The 22,843-nt window shown below is 45.5% G+C and overlaps 1 protein-coding gene across 2 annotated transcripts in view; it reads left to right on the top strand.

Moving 5' to 3' along the window:
• Window positions 1-22,843, top strand: part of EMILIN2 (elastin microfibril interfacer 2) — a 65,716-nt gene that overhangs the window by 29,121 nt on the left and 13,752 nt on the right. For both annotated transcript variants that reach the window (XM_064294691.1, XM_064294692.1), the window contains exons 3-4: window positions 459-634; window positions 5,259-7,187. In XM_064294691.1, coding sequence (XP_064150761.1) covers window positions 459-634; window positions 5,259-7,187 — 2,105 coding nt within the window. The remainder of the gene's footprint in view (window positions 1-458; window positions 635-5,258; window positions 7,188-22,843) is intronic.

The following is a 22,843-nucleotide window of genomic DNA, read 5'->3' as shown; positions in this document are numbered from 1 at the left end:
GGAAAGAAGTTTGTTGGCAAAACAAAAGCTCAGTTTGGAGGCATAAAAATGTCCATGTCAGATAGGCAGTGGTGACATCACGCAACATGGTGAGTATAATTAATTTTAGTGAACTGTACCCTCAAAAATAGTTAAAATGGCACTTTTTCTTTTATTTATATTTTACCACGATAAAATGAAATAGATGACCATATCAAGTGGGACTGTGGTAGGAGCCAGGTATAGGGGATCTGAGGGAGGGAGGACAGTGGCCCGTGCCCTGAGGCTGATCCAATTTGGGCTGGACCCCAGGGGACCAGGCTGGGCTGAGGAGACTAATAATCCTTTCCAGGTCTGCCTGGAGACAGCAGGCAGAGCCCTGCTCCACCCGAATCCTCTTCATTTGGGTCCAGCCTTAGGAGGCACAGAGGTTCTTTGAAAAGCTGCCAATGCAGAAATGCTGCCCTTTCCTTCCACAGGTATCGAGTGAGCTTCAGACCCAGGTATGTCACTAAGTTCAAGACAGTGACCCAGTTGGAATGGAGATGCTGCCCCGGGTTTAGAGGGGGAGACTGCCAAGAAGGTCCCGGGAATCCTGGGAGGACCCCCCACCCTACGCCTGCTCAGCCTCGAAACAGCATGAAGAAAGCTACAGGTAACTAACTTCTTTGTATCTTGCTAGGCATGGACCATGGAGCTGGCATGGAGTGCCAGGGTGGTGCAAGTAGTTACTATGCTCGCTGCTAACCTAGAGGCACCTCGGAAGAAAGGCCTGGAGATCTACTTCTGAAAAATTGACCATTGAAAACCCGATGGAGCACAGTTCTACTTTGACATGCATGGAGTTGCCAAATTGGAATCAGTGTGGTTAGGCTTGGACACTGTTAATATTTCCAGTGCTTCTCCAAAAAATAGGATTTATGATTTACAACATGGACCTTTCCCAGGTCTTCGAATAGCACACATACCCTGCAGTAGACACATGTGGCAGGCAAATTTATCTGCAGGAGCAGTAGCAATTGGCAGATAAAGTTTCTTGTAAGTAAATTGCTTTGATGGGGCGATCTGTGAAAGCCCGTGGCTTAGGCACCAGCAAGGAAATGCTGATGATTTGAGACTTGCGTAGCCTGGAGGCACAGATGCTAAGCTTTTCAGTGTAAGGATGATTTATGTGTTTTCACCTGAATTTACAGGACTTAAAATTGGCTTTTTTTTTTTAAATAGGCAAATTAGAATCATTCTCCTACAGTTTTGATGAGATATTTGCAAAGTTAAGCCCCAAGTTAGAAGTATCCAGTGAGGTTGATCTTAATTGTGTTTCTGAAACTTTCTTTTTGAAGTGAAGCAGCACAAATGCAGTGAATAGCTAAGGAAGCAGTTATAATTCTTACCTGTAGCACACCTTGCTTTTAAATGTGACATTAGGACAATGACTTTCACGAATAAGCACTTTAGGGCATCTTGCTCTACATTGCTTTATCTTTTCTCTTTTTAAATAGAAACCGAAACAAAACAAACCCTTTGCTGTCTAAAGGATTCCAATCCATAGCAACCCTATAGGACAGAGTAGAACCACCCCATAGGGTTTCTAAGGAGCGGCTGGTGGATTCGAACTGCTGACTTTTTGGTTAGCAGCCGAGCTCTTAACCACTGTACCAACAGGCCTAGAGTCACAATAAATACAGCCTAGATGTCTAAGTTGTCTTTAAATGATTAAATTTCCTGTGAAGTATTTTCTTCAATTTCAAAATTGGCATTTTTCCCAACCTAGTCTGTGAAGTAGAATTTAAAATAATTTTTCTCATTACAAAGTAATGCATATCAATTGAAGAATGTTTATAAAGTATAGGAAAAATTTTTCCCAAAATACACATAATCTCACCACCAAAGGATAACTACTGTTACCATTTTGTTATAAAACATCACTCTCTTACCCATATCTGCATATACATTTTGTTAAAGAAAAAGTCATTCATCCCACAAATATTTGTTGAGCTTCTATATCTGGCAGGCTCTTGGGATAAGCAAAAAACAGTCCCTGCTCCCGCAGACCCCTGACTCTTAGGGAAGACTAAGATAAGTGCTAACATGAGGGGGTTACTATTGGCTCGTAATAGTCTATTTTTGTTTTGTATTGCCTTCATTTTTTAACATATTGTCAAAGTTTAAACACTCATGTAGTTTAATAAGTCAAATAGTTTTATGAGGACTATTAGGGAAAACAGAGGTCCCTGTGTGGTCTAAATGGTTTGTGCTTAGCTACTAACTGAAAGGTTGGCGGTTTGAACCTACCCCATGGCACCAAGGAAGAAAGGCCTGGTGATCTGCTTCCATAAAGATTATAGCCCAAAAAAACCCTGTGGAGCTCAGTTCTACTCAGTAAAACATGGGGTTGCCATAAATTAGAATTGGCTTCACAGCAATGCGTATTAGGAAAAACAGCCATCTCTCACACTCCTCCCCCCCATTTTTTCCACCCCCAGAGGCAATTTCTTTAAACTCTTAAAATGATTCTTTTGGAATTTACCTCAGTTTTGGAAGATGAAGATCTGACTCTCTTTTGTCCACTCCTCAACAGGCTGCTCCTATGCCCCATGCTTTCTATACAGTTATATTTTTATTGATTTACTATTCAGTGTTTACATTGTAAGAACTATGCAGAACATGCTTACAGCTGAGCCATGTAGTATGCTATGAATGCTTTTCCTTTCCTACACAGCTTTTTCATTCCTCTGGAGTTAATAATTGTTTTATGTTTTCCTTCGCTCTGTTTTCTATGTTTTTGTCCTGATTTCAACTCAAACCTTCCTCTGGTTATCTAAACTTCCTGTCCTTATGTTCAGACACAGGAGGTTCATCTTTTTGAAGAAATCTCCCGGAGAGCCTTCTCACATGCCCCACCCGCACTGGTCAGCCCTTCTTCCCTGGTTTACATCTGGATGTTAGCTGGCCTCTCCTGGATTCTGTTTCCTGTCCCCACCACCCCGCCCTCCGCCCCAGTGTACTTACTCCTTCTCAGTTTACTCCCTTGCATTGATGTAAGGCACATCCTCCAGCAGCTTAGCTTCTTGAGACGATACCATGGAGATAAACTTTTTTTTTTTTTTTTTTAATACTTTATAGTCTGAAAATATTTGTACTCCAGCTTCAGAATTCTAGGTGGGAAATTTTGAAATCATTGCTCGGTTTTCTCCTAGCTTCCAGTGCTGCTGTCGGCAAGTCCAAAACCATCCTGCTTTCCAATTCATGTGTGACCGCTTTGTTGTTGTTTTTTTTGTTCCTCGTTTTTGGCATTTTAGTGGGATTTCAGGAGGGAGTGAAAAGAATGCTTACCTTCAACCCACTATCATTATAACGAACATAACTGTTTTTAGAACTTTTTAACTTAACAGCCTGTAATGAACAGTTTTCGTGTCATTAAACATTCTGCAATATCATTTAATGGCCTCAGAGAATTTGATTGTTTGAATGTGTTGTAGTTTAAACAGCCCCCTGTTGTTGGGCCCTTAGGTTGTATGTAATTTTTCACTATCACAAATAATATTCGAATAAACATCTCTCCTATTAAATTTTTGCCTCATCCTGATCATTTACTAGAATAAATTTCTGGAAGTGTAATTGCAGGGTCAAAAGGATTCTGAAAATTTTCATACGTGTTGCCAAATTTTCCTTCAAAAAAAGCTATAGCGACTTACAGTCGCCAGTGGTATCTGAGAGAAGCTTTTCCCTATGTCCTTGATTGTCCCCCATTCTTCTGCCCTTTGTTTGGATTTCCTTCGCCCAGAATAGCATTTCATTTGTATACAATTCAACACTTGTTTTCTTTTAGAATCTTGAGATAGAATAATTTTTTTCAGCGTGGAAATAGGGTGTTCTTTAGAGTTCTCTGCAGGAGAAAGAATGTGACTGAGAGTCTGGACAGCTGAATTTCAGTCTTATTTTTAACACTAAATTGACTTTATTAACTAATAGCTGTTGTTATGATCTTATGTAAAAGTTTAGGGGAGGAAAAAACAACAAACATTCAACCCAAATGCCTACAACATTGTCAATTTAATTCCAGTGTTTGTCAATGTACATTTGTGCATTTTATTGTAATATATTTTGTGTTTGACTTTTTCCACTACATGGTAGTCTTCAGGCTTGTCAATGCCAACCCTTTTCCACTATTTCTTGTATTCCTCTGTGTTCAGGGGCATGGTTTTTACTTGTTAGTCTCATGTTGCTGCAGGTTTTTGTAGTCTCCTTTTTGTTTAGTTTATCTATTTCTATATCTGTCAATTTATTTTGATTTTATGATTCATCATGGTCATTTTCTTAACTTTTTTTCTTATGGACTATTTTCTTGGGGTGTATTTTTTAAAGTAGGATTATAAAAAATTCAATGATTGTGTTCTTTGATTTAATGAGTCTTAATATACATGACCAAAACAAACAAACCTGTTGCTGAGATTCTGACTCATAGCGACCCTGCAGGACAGAGTAGACCTCCCCCACAGGGTTTCCAAGAAGGGGCTGGCTGATTTGAACTGCCAGCCTTTTGGTTAGCAGCCAGGCTCTTAACCACTGAACCAGCAGGGCTCTCTATATGGCCAGATGGCTCTATTTTTGGGAGATACCAATGATGTCAGTTGCTTTATCTCTCTTTTGCTCTTAGTTTCCCCAACTACATTACAAGGCTAAACAACGTCTGACTTTTTTAGCATAGGGGTGCCAATAAAAGTTAAAGATAACGCCCAGGAGTTGCTTTGAAGATAGCTTGCTGCTCATACGATATCATGTCATCCAACAGTTAATGGGTGGATCTTGCTAAATTAGTAGCATCTTGTGATCTGACAGTGTGCGGTCAACCATTGGGCAGTGGCCACATTTCACTACTGTGGGAAGTCATATGTTCACGTGATAAAGCAGATAAAAATATTTCCTTTCAGGGTGAAAAGAACCGTTGAGTATCTGTTATGTGCCATGTACATGTTCTCTTAACAGCCCTAAGAGAGAATATGGTACCTCCATTTCATAGATGAGGGAATTAGGGTTCACAGAAATTAATTTGCTCAAGAGCAGACAATAAACAGCAGATCCAGAATGAAAGTGGAAATCTGTTTGACTCCAAAAACCACACTCTTTTCTGCTCTAACACAGTAATTACCTGCAATTAGGTGATGGGTCTGTAAATGAAAGTTTAAATGTGTTCTGTAAGTAGCCTGTTTATTGTCTTTGCAGAAACTAGCTGAAGATAGAGAATGTTAAGTCATGTCCAATTCTTTCTTTATAAACAGATAATGAACCAAACCAAATCCCAGGGCCCAAGAGAACTCTGGCACCAACTCATACAGCAGAACCAAGTCGAGTAGTAGATCCAAAACAGGGACCTCAAGAACTTCAAGAAAAGAAAATTCAGGTGCTTGAGGAGAAGGTTTTCCGACTCACAAGGACAGTTCTTGACCTCCAGTCTTCTATTGCTGGAGTGAATGAAAACCTCAAACATGCCATCCAGAATGATGCCGGTAAAATGCTGGTTTCGTGGCTCAACAACGTGCACCCCCAGCCAACACCTGACAGTGCCATTGGTGGAGACACAGAAATGGTCCAGCTTCCTGGCATCAACAACAAGGAATCTGGCATGAAGGACATCAAGTCTGAATTGGCCGAAGTCAAGGATGCTCTGAAGACGAAGAGTGACAAGCTGGAAGAGCTGGATGGGAAAGTGAAGGGTTATGAAGGGCAGCTCAAACAGCTCCAGGAGGCCGCCCAGGGCCCTACAGTGACCATGACGACCAACGAACTCTACCAAGCCTATGTGGACAGTAAGATCGATGCCCTGAGAGAGGAACTCATGGAGGGAATGGACAGAAAGCTAGCTGATTTGAAGAACTCTTGTGAGTACAGGTTGGTTGGCCTCCAGCAACAGTGTGATGATTATGGGAGCAGCTTCCTAGGTGTGATAGAGCTTATAGGAGAGAAGGAAGCAAATCTGAGAAAAGAAATAAATGACCTTCGTGCCCAGCTACCGAATCCTTCCGTCCAGACAAACTGCTCTGACCATGAAAAGAATGGTGCACACTTTGGTCAACAGATCAAGATGTTAGACCAGAAAATCGAAAAAGTTGCTGAAGCCACCAGGATGCTGAATGGGCGACTGGACAATGAGTTTGATCGCCTCACAGTTCCAGAACCAGAGGTGGACTTTGATGCAAGATGGAATGAGCTGGATGCAAGGATCAATGTGACAGAGAAGAACGCAGAAGAACATTGCTTTTACATTGAGGAAAGCCTTCGGGGGGCCATTAATGCAGAGGTACATGAGTTGAAGCAACTTCTCAACCAGAAAATACAATCTCTAGAAGACCGTGTGGGGAGCGTTCTTCTGGAGATTGCAAACAGCTCTAATGCAGAATTTACTCCTTCAAGCTCCACCCTACCAGGTGTGTCAGGGTCAGGGAACGAACAGGTCCTGACTGAATTAAACCACTTGAAGGATAAACTTCAAGTTGTTGAGGATATTTGCCAGCAGAACTTCCAGAGAGAGCCTCATGGGAGAGAAGGTACTTTGCCAAATGAGGAAGACCACACAATGGGTGATAGTTCAAGGCTTTTGAAATCTCTAAATGACACAATGCACAGGAAGTTTCAGGAAATTGAATGGAGCATCCAGAAACTTCAACAGGATTTCAGTTTTCTTTATTCCCAACTAAATCACACAGAAAATAACGTGACTTTTCTTCAGAATGAGATGAGCCATTGTAGAGAAGGTAAAAACGCTGAAGGGGGTGGGTTTACTAAGGGGGGTAAGCCAGAGAGGACAGGTGAGACCCTCCCGTCCCCACCGGATCCCACGGCACAGTGCTGCAGCCAGCTAGAGGAGGAGTTACAGAGGCTGCAGAGCCAGGTCCTTACTGGCCTAGACACTTGTAAGGAAAACATGCAAGGCGTCCAGACAGAGGTCTCTGTGGTTGAAGGCAGAGTGTCTCAGATGGAGAAAACTTGCAACAAACTGGACTCCATCTCGGGAAGTCTTGACAAGATCAAGGAAGGGCTCAACAAGCATGTGAGTAGCCTGTGGAGCTGCATCAGGCAGATGAATGGGACGCTCCAGTCACATTCCGGAGACATTTCTGGCCTGAAGAATTCTGTCCAGCAGTTCTATAGCCACGTTTTCCAGATTTCTACTGACCTGCAAGATCTGGTCAAATTTCAACCATCAGCAAGTAAGTTGACCTTTACAATTCCATTTCTTGTATTTGTTTGCAGCATGTGACAGTGTTCTGCTAGATTTTGGACACTTTGTGGAATTCACTGAACTCCATCAGTGCCACCCAAGGTACGGTCCATGGAGTGTGCCAGTTCGTGATTTGCTGCTGGATAGCAATGAGAGAAATAGCAACATTGACAGTGAGCATTTAGAAACCTTCAAAATAATTTTAAAGTCCCCGGGTGTGTAAATGGTTAATGTGCTCGGCTGCTAACCCACTGTTGCAGTTCACGTCCATCCGGAGGCTCCTCAGAAGAAAATCCTTGTGATCTACTTCCAAAAAACCAGCCATTGAAAACCCTGTGAAGCACAGTTCTACCCTGGCACACACAGGGTGGCCATGAGTTGGAAATGACTCCACGTCAACTGGTTTTAAAACAATTCAATATCACTGCAGCATTCAAACACATGATTTGTATATTTTACAAAAGTATTAGTCAACAACAGATTGAAAGTAGAAAAGGAAATCTGGTCTGTCAGTGCAGATGGATTGAAAAATACTGACCTATAAGATTATGTTGCAGAGCTTAGAGCTGGGGTCAAACTTTTGGCATAAAGACTTGGGGCACTGGGTAGTGTCGCCGCTGCTTCTACCTAGGGAGTCTCTTGTATGCTTAGCCATTAACCCGTCTACACACAACACTTTCTTTATGTTTGCTTGTATTATTATAATCTTGGTCATCATCATCTTTGAGCCACCTCCCATCCCCTGAGATCTAGAGCCCAGAGAATGGTGGATGGAATCCTTTCCAAAGACACAGACCAAAAAACAGTTGCCCTCAAGTCGGTTCTGACTCATGACAAACCATTGTGTGTCAGAGTGAAACTGCTCTGTAGGGTTTTCAGTGGCTGATTTTTCAGATGTAGATCACCAGGCCTTTTTTCCGAGGCATCTCTGGGTAGACCTGAACCTCCAACTTTTTAGTTAACAAGCTGAGGGCATTACTGTTTGCACCACACAGGGACTCTGAGGCACAGACAGGACCTCGGATAAAAGCAGTTTAGGGGCAGTGACTGTTTAAAGCCTTACAGTGTCTAGCTCCGTGAAGATTACCACAGTGCTGCAAGCAATACTTGCTACACATTAGACACTCAACAAATATTTTTTGAATGAACGAATGAACAGGCCCTTAATAGTTTTGAATAATATATTCGATACTTGGGGGCTAAACACATAATCCGTGAGCAGAGCTTTTCTTGTATCCAGATTCTTATTTCCCCTCAAAACTGAGATGGCCTTTTCTAGTTGCAGGCAGGGGGTGAAGGGGAACAAGAAGAGAGATTACATTTTTTGAGCACTTTCTATGTGCCAGGCAAATGGTTAACGCGCTTGGCTACTAACCAAAAGGTTGGAGTTCAAGTCCACCAAAGGCTGGGCACATCTCACCTGGCCCCACAGCAGCCTCATAGGGAGGGCACAGTGGTGTTCTGGGGGAAGAGTGTCTGTGGTCACACAGCTGGCAGAGTGGGGGAGTGGGGATTGGAACTCTGGCCGTTCTGCACCCAAAATTGTTGTTTTTTACTCTAGCGCCATCTCCCTGGTGTCCCCAATGCAGACTTCTTTGGTCTACAAGAATCTGTCCAGGGCAGGCTGTGTACCCCGAAGGGAACGATTTCTGACCTTCCCTCTCCTTGTTTTCCAGTCACTGGTCACCTGTCTGTATCACCTCCTTCACTTTGTTCAGCTCTGGTGACACAGACCCTTACCAGTTGAGCTGAGATTCCGTGGCTTCACGTGATGAGCGTGTCCCAGCTGAGACATAAAACCCGAAGAGGGGAAGGCTCGAGTGTGAGAGACAGATGCATCCTGGCCTGCCTGGGCAGGGCCTGGGCCAGGTGCTGGCCCTGAGGAGGGGTGGGAGGGTCCAGGCCGTCAGGTGGGAGAAGCCCTGGATGTCCCCAGAGTGCAGTGCTAATTTTGCAAGAGAAGTCATCCAGGAATCTGGCCTCCACCACACCACCCTATTTATAACCCTGTCCTGTCCTTCCTGGCCCGCTCAGCTCCCCTATCTCTGGAATGTTGAGTAGAGGTCACCAGACGTAGAATGATTATCCTTTGTGGGGACAATGCCGTCTGGACTGTGCTTTGTAACAGCCTGAACCAGCTGTTTCCCTTTGCTTGCGACTCTCAGGCAGGGTGAGAAGCTGTGTTAGCTCGCTCACATTTCTCTGGTGCAGTCGGAGTTGGAGGTAAATGCCTTTAAAGAGAATGTGGCTGTAAAAGACTATCCTTTTGGAATGAACTCATGGATGTGAATGTAGAATACAGGGACTGTCATTGATTGAAAAGAACCAAAAATCAAAAAGCACAGCACCATCTGTCCTTGCGTAGCATCGGGGATAGGAGGTTCGGAACCTAGGTGTCAGAGACCCAGGGATGAATCTTAAGTTCATATACCCAGTCGCTTAAAAGTCAACAGAACATTTATGGAGCACCTAGTATGTTCGAGGAGCCGTGGTGGTGCAGCGGTTAAGAGCTCAGCTGCTAACCAAAAGGTCGGCAATTTACATCCATCCACCAGCCGCTCCTTGGAAACCCTGGGCGGCAGTTCTCCTCTGTCCTATAGGGTCGTTGTGAGTCGGAATCAACTCAATGGCAGTGGGTAGGATGTGTGAGGCTCTGTGAAGTGCGATCCTTACCCTCAGAGCGTTTTCAATCACAGTAGTAAAGAGACACACAGGCCTAGAGACACACAGGTCTACAGAGAGAACAGGTAAGATGGTGTGTAAAAGCCCAGTGAGTTTATTTCACAAAATCTTCTTGAGTACCTGCTGTGTGGGAGGGAATAGATTATGAGTGTGGGAGATGTAGACAGAACGACCATATGGTGGGAAGATAAACAGCAAGCAGAGAGCTGGCCGCAGGAAGGGGTCTGCATCCCCGCATGGGGCGTGCAAAGCCCTAGGGCTGCCAGGAAGGTGGGGAGGCTTCTCAGAGGAGGAACCACTGAGGGGAGCCTTTAAGACTGAGCCGGAGTTTACTGAGCAGAGTTGAGAGGCCTGTGGGCAGCTGGAGTGTGGGTCGTGAGGAGAGGTGGTAAGAGGAGACTTTTGGAAGGAGGTGTGGCTGGGGCTGATGAAGGCGTGGTAGGATTTGGAAAAGCAAGAGGGGAGGGCATTCCTGGTGAGGAGCTTGTGTGAATGGATCTGTTATTTATTGCTGTGTAACAGACTTCCCCAAATCTGGTGGCTTAACATGACCAAGATTTATTATTTTTCATTTTCATGTGGGTCAGGAATTTGGGCAGGGTGTGACTGGCAGTCCTGGCATTGGCTGGAGTCACCCACTTGGCTGCATTCAGCTGGCCGCTGGCCTGGGCTGGGCTGGAAGCTCTAGGAAGACTTCAGCCACAGGCCTGGTGCCTTGGTACTCCTCCACATGATCTTTCTATGTGGTGAACTTGGGCTTCCTCACAGCATGGCAGCCTTGCTGTAGTCAGACGTAAAGGGAAAGTGGAAACTCTAGGGCCTCTGAGTGGAAATCAAATCAATACAAGCTATTATGTTGTTGCTGTTGTTAGTTGCCATCAAGTGGATTCGGATTCATGGCAACCCCATGTGTGCAAAGTAGAACTGCTCCATAGGGTTTTCAAGGCTGTGACTTTTCAGAAGCAGGTGGCCTGGCCTGTCTTCTGAGTCGCTGCTGAATGGGTTGGAATCACTGCCCTTCTGGCTAGTAGTCGAGCGCTTAATCATTTGTGCTAGGCAGGGAATTATGCCACTTCTCTGATACCAACTAAACTAAGGAGCTCAATTCCAACCCAGCAGCACATGGAGTACTTCTTCCTTTGACTCTAACCACCATAGGTAGGTCAGGTCTCAAGCTAAGGGGCACATTCCTCCAGACTGCCTAGTCTGCCCAAGACTCAGATGCCAGCTGTAAGTTTGGGGGTCTCCAGGGCCCTCTGTACTTCTGACCTGTTGGCTGCAGATTCAAGGGTTTCCTCTACCCTCTCAGGATACCAGCCATAGAATCAGGGGTCCCTCTGCCCACTCACCCCTGGCCTGAAGGCTCCCACTACTCCCTTGGGTTCGATGAACTAGAATGACTCATGGGAAGTGCTGTTCTTACGATTAGAGTTTAATTATAGCAAAAAGGATACAAACGAAGAGATGCAGAGGGTTCCCAGTGCAGAGCATCCGTGTCCCAAAAAGGACACGCTACACTCTTACGTGCACCTGTGCCTTTCACCCACCAGGAAGCCCGTGGAGCTTCCGTGTCAAGAGCCTTTATTGGGACCTAGTGACATCATAGCCAGGATTGATTGAATCAACTAACTCCCCCACCCCGTGAGTCCTCTCAGCCTGGCCAGCCCCAACCTGAGTCACTTCGTTAGCATAAACCCTCAGATGTGATCTGGAGGCCTCATCAAAGACACTTCAATCAAAGGTTTTAGAGGTTATTTCTCAGGAACCAAAGACTAAATCCTTTGGGTAAAGCCAAAAAGCAAACACGTTGCCATCAAGTCGATTCTGATTCATAGCAACCCTGTAGGACAGAGTAGAACTGCCCTGCCCCAAAGGGTTTCCAAGGAGCAGCTGGTGGATTCGAACTGCTGACCTTTTGGTTAGCAGCTGAGGTCTTAACCACTGTACCACCAGGGCTCCTCTTTGGGTAAAGTTAATGTAAACCCCACACCCTCTGCAAGGCCAGGCCCAGAACTGGCAGGTGGCACTTCTGCCACATTCCGTTCGTCAAACCAAGCCACCTCTTGAAGGGTGATGTGGCCTGCATGTGCAGGGAGAGATGGAACGTTGTGAGTCATCTCTGGAGGAGATCTACCACAGCGAGCAAAGGCCCAGAGGTGAGGAACCCAATTCCTGGACCAGGGACCCCAACTCCGGTGGTTCTACTCAGTTCACTACTCTGTTCACAGATCCTGTTATTTTCCTCTGATGCCTCCCTAAGGAGCCTGAATTACCCAGCAGGCAGCCAGTGGGGGGGAACAAGGGGCTTTAGCTGATGCTTAGTAGATCCATGTCTCTCTCTCTTTAAAATTTATTGAGGTGAAAGCACAAAGCATAAAATTAACCATGTTAGAGCAACAGTTAATACACTCATCATGCTGTGCAGCCGCCACCTCTGTCTAGTCCCAGACATTTTCATCACTCCAAGATAAAACCCTGTGCTCAGTTGCAAAGCAAAAGATTGGAGGTTTGAGCCCACACAGAGGTGTCTTGGAAGAAAGGCCTGGTCATCTATTCCAAAAAAAAATCAGCCATCGAAAACTCTATGGAGCACAGTTCTACTCTGACACACATGGGGTCACCATGAGTCAAAACTGACTCAGTGGCAACTGGTAACCCATTAAACAGTTTCTATTTCTTCTTTCCTTCGGCCCCTGGCCACCACCAGTCCACATTCTGTTTCTATGGATTTGTTTATTTTAGATGTTTCATAAAAGTGGGATCATAAATATGTGTCCTTCTTATTTCATTCACCATAGGGTTTTCCAGGCTCACCCATGCCGTACCATGTGTTAGAACCTCATTTCTCTTCATGGCCTATAATATCCTGTTGTATGAATAGACTACAATTCACTTATCTGTTGATGGACATTTGGGATGTTCCAAGTCTCTTTTTTATTCTTCCCATTAGTACAGGTATTCTTCCTTCTTGTTTAAAAGGGATTCTTGAAATTATCTGCAAATGTTTAGTTATGTTGTTGGACAAAAGATCCACGGCTTTCATCTAGGACTCAGAGGGCTGACCAACTTCTAAAAGCTGTAGAGCCACTGCACTGTCTCATTACTTTCTCGCCTTTGACAAGGCAAAGTGGGTGTGATACCTCTCTCCTGGCCCCTGTACATCCCACCCGTTCGTTCACGGGTCCGTTCATTCAATAAAGATTTACTGAGCCATGTTCTAGGTGCTGGAGTGTCTGCCTCACAGATCTTACACTCTGGAGGGGAAGACAGACAATATACAACCAAGCAAATAAAGAGCTGATTTCATTTAGCAATTAATACCACGAGGAAAGCTGAAACACAGTAAGACAATAGAGAATGGGTGGGGGTGGGGGAGGTATATTGAGATCATTGCTCAGGGAAAGTTGCCCAGTTGAGATGACATTTGAACGGAGACATAAATGAAGTGAGCCCTGCAGAGACCTGGGAACAGTGTTCCAGGTGGAGGGAACAGCATATTCAAAGACTCAGAGGTGGGAATGAGTTTGCCATGTTTGAAAAACTCAGGAATGCCAGTTTGGCCAAGTATATGAGCAAGGGAGACAGCCATAGGCAATGGGGTCAAAGAGGGAGCAGAAATCAGATTATGTAGGATTTTATAGGTTATGATAGAGGATTTGTATTTTAAGTATGAGGAGAAACTATCAGAAAATTTTGAACAGCGAAAAAAAAAATTTTTTTTTTTTTGCGAGGTGACGGTTATTTCCCAGGTTTGTAATCCTAGCTCCTCCATGCTAGCTCTGTGACTTTAAGCAAGCTGTTTATCATATGCTTCACTTTCCTCATTGTTCAGTAATGATACCTACCTCGAAAAGTGGCTAACATGGATGAATCTTGAAAACATTATGCTGAATGACATAAGCCAGACACGTACTGTATGACCCACTTATATGAACTATCGAGAACAGGCAGATACATAGACGAAGAAAGTGGTTAGTGGTTATCAGGGCCTCGGGGAAGGGCAAATGAGGGGTTCAGGCTGAGTGGGAGCAGAGTGTCTGTCTGGGGCGATGACAACGCTTGGAAATGGTGGAGATGACCGTGCAACGTGGTGAGTGTAATTAATGTCGCTGAGTTGTACCTTTAAAAATGGTTAAAATGGCAAATTTTATGTTACATGTATATTTTTGTTGCTGTTGTTAGTTGCCATTGAACCGATTCCGACTTATGGCAACCCCAGTGTGCAGAGTAGAACTGAGGGTTTTCAAGTTGGGACCTTTCAGAAGCGGATCACCAGGCCTTTTGGCTGGTCGTTGAGAGCTTAACCATTTGCATCACCCAAAAGAGACCATTTGTGCCGCAATAAAATTAAAAAAACATGGATACAAAGATTAATACTCATAAGTAGTAGAGTATTAAATAGTACTTGCCACTTGGTTCCGCAAAAAAAAAAAAAAAAAAAAAACCGTTGCTATCAAGTTGATTCTGACTCAGAGTAGAACCATAGGGTTTCCAAGGAGCAGCTGGTGGATTTGAACTGCCGACCTTTTGGTTTGCAGCTGAGCTCCTCACCACTGTGCCATTCAGTAAACAGAGAAGTGAGGAGGAGTGCCTGTGAGACTACCAGGCACTGGAGGAGAGCGAGTCCTGAGAACTGGACTCTGGTCTGTTCTGTGGGATTTTGTGTACAGCCAGAGGGTGTCTTTTCTTTTTCCCTGTCTTTTTCTTCTTCTTTTTAATTTAAAAATGTAAGGCCCTGGTTGTTGTTGCTGTTAGCAGCTGCTGAAATGACCCCTGGCTTATGGCAACCCCACGTACAATGGAACAGAATGCTGCCCAGTTCTGCACTATCCTCATGATTGGCTGCAGATAGGACCATTGTGATCCACTGGGTTTTTATCGGCCAGTTTTCAGCAGCAGATTGCCAGGCCCTTCTTTCTTGTCTGTCTTGGTCTGGAAGCTCTGCCGAAACCTATTCAGCATCATAGCAACATACAAGCCCCACTGACGAACGGATGGTGGCTGCACATGGAATCTGATAGCCAGTGTAAAAAGCCTAGAAATCTTCCTTCTCTCACATTCAGTATGTCGTGTTCAAACCCATTAGTGATCAGAAGCTCCTCATTCATGAACAACTTTGGTTCTAAATGAAAAGGAGGTTCCTGGGACCTTTTGTCTGTTCAGTGTGGCCAGGGAGTTAGCCCTCTGCTCCTGGATGCACTCAGTTCCATTTTCACAAGACAGGAGGGAGCACTGGTCCTTCAAAGCCTTATGGCCAGGCTCCCTCTTCCTTTCCTTTTGCCAGGCATCTTTTCCGAAGTAGCCCCGGTCCACCCATTGTGGGGTTGGCCATGGAGGTGGCCTGCCCTGTTGACGGGCTCCATGGGAGGGCAGGTCTTGGCATCTCCATGCGTGCCCCTATAGACATGGATGACCAGTAGAGTCTCTGTGTGCCTGGGCCTCCAGCCCATTCTGGTGTAATGCAAGTGTGATCAGCTGTGCCTAGGCTGAGTGCCACCCCTTCTCCTGAGTTCACGGGTGGCGAAGGGCCATCTGGTGTGGAAGCTGAGCGTCACTAGACACAAATGCTTCCCATGTGCCTCAGAGTGAGAGAGCAGGAGGGGCTGGCATTGAGCAATCTAGGGCTCCCGCCAGTGGAGAATGGTGGGCAGAGGGCTGTATCCATGTAACAGGGAAGCTTTCTTTTCGGGTGTCACATTTCCAAGAAGGAGCAAGCTTGCTGAGATGCCACAACACTGTTTCAGCAGAGTCTAGTGACAGCAGTATCACTTCCTTACTCAACTCTCCCACTCTCTTCTGCTAATGCCTCAGGGTAATTTCCATCATATTTTAATTGTACTGGAAACAAAATTTCATTCAGGAGTGGTTGGGAGGGAATAATACCATTTTCATCAAGTTGTTTAACTTATGCTGTGCTGTAGGAAAGAGGAGGCACAGCCTACTTACCCAAATAGCTGTGTAATTACAAGGCCCGGGGCAGGGCAAGGGCAGCACAGAGCAACATTGTTATGGCTTTGGCCCTCAACTTGAAATTGGCCAGATTTGGAGCCCGTTTAGGTCCTAGACAGCACAATGGACTCCACTATTTATAAATATATCGAGGCTAAATAAACTGCCTAAGTTCAGACAGTTCTGAACTGAAAATCCACATGCTCTTGGTTAGTGTTAGAAGCAACCACTTTCCTCCGTCTTCACCTTGAATTTGGAACTGCAGTGTTCTGAGAACCGAGCCTTTCTCAAGCGGCTTGCGAAGAATCCTCTGGGAGCTTTAAAACATACAAACCCCTGGGTTCACTCAGGAGGCTCCCACGTGGTAGAGATGAGGTAAGGTCCAGGAACTTGTAACTAAAAAAAATAACCCCTCAGCTCTCATTCTGGAGCTGAGGACACCATTCAAGTGGACAGAAGGCAACGTGGACAGTGCCACCTTGGAGACAAGAGAATAACAGCCACCCAGGGCAAGCTGTGCTCAGAGAGAAGGGGGGAGCATGGGAGGGAGGGAGAAGAGAAAGCATAAAACAACCTACTCTGACATGGCATCACCATGAGTTTTAGAAGTAGCCTGCCAGGCCTTTCTCCCTAGTCCTACTTAGACTGCCAGCTCCCCCGAAATGTGTTCAGCATCGTAGCAACATGCCAACCTCCCCCGACAGATGGGTGGTAGCTGCGCTTGAGGTGCGTGGGCTAGGAGTGGAATCCAGGTCTCATGCACGGAAGGCAAGAATTCTACCACTGAACCACCGATGTCCCTCTCTGCCTTGATTACCATAGCTTTATAGCAAGTTTTAAAATCAGGTAGCATAGGTCCTCATTTGCATATCCATATAAATTTCAGAATCAGCTTGTGAATTTCAACCAAAAAAAAAAAAAAAGTCAAAGTTCCCAAGTGATGCTGATGCCCAGCCAGGCGAGAGCCCCTCGCCCTGGGACTCAGGGACGGCAAAATGGCTTTCCAGTTCCAGTGTATTGCCCCAAATTGTAACTCATGCAGTCAAGCCATGTGGATTTAGATGTGTTCTCTAGTTTGTACGTTTGGGAAATTTAGACCAGTGTTCCCTGTTTAGCCCTGTTCTTTGGGGTGTTACCGTGTTCACGTCTGGACTGTGTTTTCTTGGTTCAGCTGACACAGTCCCTGCTGTCCCAGGAAGAGTCATTGTGGTCCCTGCTGTAATCAGCTCGGCCTACTTGGTGCTCCTCTTCTAAGCCTGAGCTTTTTTCTTCCATCCCAACCGAAGCCAGAAACAGCATTTTGATGGCCATTTGCTTGGAGTAGAGCCCTGCCAAGGCACACATGCTTTCCCTTCCTGTGGTGTCAGGAGAACGATTTCATTTCCTGTCCATTGTCTTCTCAGCCCTGAGCATCCTTCTGAAAGTCCACCTGTCAGCTCCTGAGGCCACCAACCCTCCCTCCTGCTGTCTTATCAGAGAGCCCCTTGGCCGGAGAAGCCCTTTTTTTATTCACACTGGCTGCCAGGTCAGCACTGGAGCCCCATTCTCTCTGCATTTCCTGATGGCTTGGGTGTTTCTCACTCCTGGGGCAGTGTCGCTGGGGCCATTTCCCAGGGACTTGAACTCTGCCCTCAGCGTGGTAATCCCCTAGGAGAGCCATCTTATACCCAGGCTCAGGCCTCCACAGGCCTCCACAGCCTTTGGCTGGATTTCCTTGTTAGTCTGAAGTCTCCATCGACTTCCTTAAAATACTTGTACAGTTTCAGCGTTTGGTCTGTAGGTGCACCCTCTGGGGCCCGGGCAGATTAGATTTTACCTTTATCCACATCTCATAAATTGCACTTGGCATTTATAAAGTGTTTTACCATTAGCAGAGTGCCACCTCGTCTGTCTGGCCAGCAGGAGGGCACTGTAGGAATAAAAAGAATACCCCAAACCCATTGCCATGGAGTTGTTTCCAACTCATCATGACCCTACAGGAAAGAGTAGGTTTCCAAGGAGCACCTGGTGGATTCAAACTGCTGACCTTTTGGTTAGCAGCTTGAGCTCTTAACCACCATGCCATGGTTGATAATTCAGGAGGTTTCTGCAGCTTTCCCATAGCCGGGTCTCAAATAAGAAGCCCCACAGCCTCTTGTTCTGTGACAAGACACCACTTGGTGGCCAGGTACATGCTGTTGTTATTATTGTTAGCAGCCCAACTCATGGCGACCCCATGAGGAACAGAACAAAACCCTGCCTGGTCCTGTTCCGCCCTCATGATCACTGTTGTGATCCACAGGGTTTACACTGGCTGATTTTTAGAAACGGGTCATCAGGCCTTTCTTCCTAGTCTTAGCCTGGAGGCTCTGCTGAAACCTCTTCAGCATCACAGCAACACACAAGCCTCCACTAACAAACGGGTAGTGACTGTGCTGGAGTTCCACTGGCCGGAATGGAGCCCGGGCCTCCTGATGGCAGGAGAGAATTCTACCCCTGAACCACCTGCCCCCACGGACATGCTGGCTGGCCCTCCCACAGCCCCAGGGCCTAGCGGTACCTGGTGAATGCAGGGTTCCTGGCTGGCTGTGGGAGGAGACAAAGAAAGCCAGGCTCCAGTAACTGGAGATAGGGTGTTAATCAGTGGGAAAACGTGCATTCTTAGCACATGAGCCTCAAGAGTTTTTGGGGTTTTCTTAGAAAGTTCTTTGTTTCAGTGATAAAAACTTTAAAAGGAAAGGGAGTAGCCTTTAATATTTATTTGGGTATAGTGGGGGGCTTGCCCGACCCTCCCAGGGGCACCACCCACGTAGGCTGTGCGGCAGGTCCCAGGACCAAGAGCAAGCAAACATATGGCTGATCTGCTCCTTACCCCAGTGGTACCACTAAGGCTGGTGTCAGCCAGTGCAGTAACTCGTGGTCACCCTCCCCCCGCACTCCCCCTCACCGGCCGCCCCACCCTACAGCTCCCCCAGCTCCTCCCCTCTCCTACTGGCCAAGGCAGAGACCCTCCTGTCCACCCAATGGCAGGCACCGAGGCCCAGCCACCCACACCCTGACTGGTTGGTGAAGTAGGGGGAGGAAGAGATCGGGGGGGGGGGGCGTGATGACGAGTTACCACACTGAGTGATGGTAACACCAACCCTATTGATGTCACTGGCAGCCCCTCTCCCAGCACTGGCCCGCCCACCACTGCCACAGCAGACCCTGGGGTCATTTTGGTGCTACCCCCTCTGACAATATCATGGGGAGTGATCTGCAACCCACTGCTTTACCCTTTCGCAGGCATTAAAACACACGGGGAGCAACAGTGCTTGGCTCATATGAAGAGTGCAGTTCAGATGGTCACTCTCTGAATTAGAAACATATGTGCCGTTCAGAAAGTAGTCGACTGCCAGAGAGTTATCCTTCCAGAAAGAGCCCGATGCTGTACAGTCTTGGTTAGCATTTGTAACAAGTGTGTACACGAGAAACACCACGGGTGCTGCGGGTGAGCTGGAGGCAGGAGCCCTCTGAACCAGGCACAGCCTTTTTCTTGTTGTCTTGCATATGACTTAACTGGTAACTGGCCTTTGGGGGCATTGGGTTCTCATAGCACTCAGAGGGCCGCCCCACGGAGACTAGTTGAGGATACCTGGCTCTCCTAATATATTTGTTAGTTCTTTTTCCTCTGCCTTCGGCTTGGTTCGGCGAGCCTAGGCACTGAGGGAGTGGTGTGTTTAACACAGAGAGCCACCATGCCCTGTCTGTGCCAGGACCTCCCTGACAGGACCCCAGGGAGGCAGTCACTGTTGCAGAATAAGGATGCCTGCAGGATTTGGGGTGTGGTCCATAGTAACTGTCATTCTTTTAGCCACTTTTATTCAGCAAACATACTGATCCATGTCATGTGCCAGACCCTGTGCCAAGTCCTGGGGATAAAAGATAATTTAAATTCTGCCCCCAGTACCACAATTCAACAAGAGAGGAAAGATACAAAACATGAGAAGTGCCCCTAGATGCCCCAAGAGCTTCATGGTCCAGAGATGGGGTTGCCCAAGCCCTACTAGGCAGATCTCAGGTGGCTTCCAGAAGAAGGTGGTATTTGAGCTGGGACTTCAAGGATGGTGCTGGCTCTCTCAGGAGGGGGCCAGAAGAGGCCATTTTAGATGGCATGAAGAGCAGAAGCAAAGCCACAATGTGGAGAAAGATCAGAGCTGGGCACGAGTGAGCCTACTGAAGGCTGTGAAGTAAGGTAGGGAGGGTGGTGGAGGACCCTGAATGCCAGATAGAGGAGACTCAGTTTGACTTTATCAGCCGGGGAAACAATGGAAGATTTTTGAGCAGGGAATGATATGATTAGAATGCTTTCTGTAAACGGTGCGAAGGAAGAGACCCAAGAGATATTTCGAAACTAGAAATCTGCTGGACTTAGCCACAGATGGGGGTGTGTGTGTGTGTGTGCATGTGTGTGTGTGAAAGAGAGAGAGATGGGGGCAGAGAAGAGCCAGGAATAAAATAGGACTCTAAGTGCCTGGATGGGTGACTGAGAGAATGACAGTAGATTTCAGAGAGGGCTGATTTGAAAAAAATATGGACCAGTTGGAGGGCCTGTACTATGCTATTTTAAGGGATTTGGTCAGTTATAATTCACTAAGGGTTGTAGGAATGAGGAAAAGTATGTTTTATTTTTACATTTTGGATGGAGCCACATAAACTTGTTTGTAGGCTAAAAAGAAGCCAGCGAGGGGAGGGAGGAGAAAGAAGAAAGATTAGACTCAAGCATGACTCGAGTAAAGAGAAAGGGTAGACGCTAGCCTTAGTGAATGACTTCTACAATTAGTTTTTATAAAAATACTGCACACCTAGTTTAAGAAGTAAAGCAATGCTGAGAAGCTTATAATGCACACCAGCCGCCCCTGCCACCCACTTCTTGTCCCCCCCTCACCTTTCTCACTCCCCAAAGGCAGCTACTAGCTCTTCTGTTGCTTTCCCCTGATATTTACCTCCATCTTTCTAGCTGATTTATCAGCTTCAGGCATTGTGTATGGGCTCGCTTATGTCTCGCCCTACTTTTCCTTCCTGCCAGTTCCCGGTATAGTCGTATCATGATAAATCAATTAAATGCTCCTGCTATGATCATGAGCTAAATAGCTTTCTATGATTATGGTACTTTTCTCTGAATTCATAGTAGTGTTGCATTATTATTTGCTTAAATTTTATATATGTGTTTTGAATTCTTCCTACCCTCCAACAGTCTCTCAATACAATTTTCTTTATCATAAAATGTATCAGGTCTCTCTTTTTTTAATTGATGGCCCCCTTCCTGGAGTTCTCTCTCTCCCTTGATCCAATCTAGACTGTTTTCCTCCACCCCCACCCCCCAGATTTCCTATGAGGCTTTCAATCTGGAACTTCCTCATCACTGTCTGAGAAATTTCTTCAACCCATCTCAGGTCTGTTAGACCCTTTTCTTTACTCCACGTCTCTGTCTTCATGGGTTACGCCCGGTGGAACACGTTACCAATAGCTTTTTAAGAGAGGGTCTTTGGAAGATAGTTTTTGCTTGTTTGTTTTAAATATTGCAGGTCAGAAAATGTCTTTTTATTCTACTCTAATAATTGATGGATATTTTGGCGGGGTACAGAATTCAGAGTTTGTAATAATATTACCTCAAAATTTGAAGATATTTTTTCTCTTGTTTTCTGCTTTCTGATATTATTGTTGAGAAACTGAATGATGCTATTCTGACTTGAAGTGACTTTTTTTTCCCCTGAAAGCTTGTAGGGTCTTCTCTTTATCCTCAGCGTTCTGAACGTGCCTTCGTTTTTTGTTTTTTTTTTTTTAATTCATTAATTGTGCTGGAATTTTTCACTTTCTTCAATTCTGGAAACTTTTTTTTTTTTTTTTTTAATAATTCTTGCCTTACCCTCCTATGACCCACACCCCAGTTTTTCTTATCTCTTTTTCTGGAAAGACTTCCCGGATCACCCCTCTGTTTTCTTATGGCTTTCCCTATATTGTTCATCATTTTGTCTGCTTGTTCTGCATTCTGAAATATTCCCTTGATTTTTATCTACTAATCTTTTTGCTTCATTTTCTTCCTTTGGCAACCATATTTTTCCTTAGCAAAGGCCCATCCTTGTTGTGTGATTATCCCTTTTTTTATAGCAATCTCTTCCTGCATTTTGGATGCAATGCCTGTTTCTCTGAGAATATTACATGTTTGTTTTCTTACGTTGTGTGTGTTTCTTCTGAGTTCCTTTTCCTTGGTTGCATGGTTTGTTTTGGTCTCTGTCATTCATACTGGAGGCTTTCCTTATATGTCAGGTGATCCTTAACTGTTCACATTTAATGGTGAGGTATTCAGTGGAAATTCATGACTGTGGTCTCCACTGTAGGGTCAGTTTGATGAATCCTCCTATCTCCTACCTGAGGTATAAACAAGCATGCAAACTTTGACTTAATGTTTTCAGACTGGTGTCTCACCCTTGCCCTCCGCTATGGCTGGTATCCTCAAGTCTGGAGTCCCTCTGCCTCAGTTTTTCTGTCTAGACCCAGCCCTTCTCAACCAGGGTCCTAAAGAGAATTAAGGCCCAGTGCCTTAAGGCGGCCATTGTATAGAATGAATTAACACCCCTTCTCTACATCTAGAATGCCATTAGCTATGTACCATCCTTGAGGAATTGAGAGAGTGATCTCTCAAATCATTTTCTGGAGGGTTTAGTTCTCTTGTGGAACTCTGGTTAAGGAAGGCTGTTTGAGAAACAGTCTCCCTTTGACCTGGTTCTGTGACGAAGGTGGAGTACAAACAGTCTCCATCACCAATGAGATGCGGTCCTAAGTGTGCCTTTAAGAATTTGTAGGTAAGTTGGAACGGGTGCACATGGCTCTTATTAAGCCTTACTTGAGTGCAAGAAAAGGCTTGGAGCATTTTCAAGAATTTAAAAACTGTACGTGAAGCAAGTGGAGATGATTGCGATGAATTTCTTGTGAGTCGAGGTTGGTTCAGTTGTTTCAAAGTGAGGGCAAATTTACATAACATGAAAGGCTAAG

Source organism: Loxodonta africana, chromosome 11 (genome assembly GCF_030014295.1).
Source record: "Loxodonta africana isolate mLoxAfr1 chromosome 11, mLoxAfr1.hap2, whole genome shotgun sequence".
Lineage (NCBI taxonomy): Eukaryota > Metazoa > Chordata > Mammalia > Proboscidea > Elephantidae > Loxodonta > Loxodonta africana.
The sequence above is the reverse complement of the archived record's forward strand: the minus strand, read 5'-3'. Positions and strand labels throughout refer to the sequence as shown.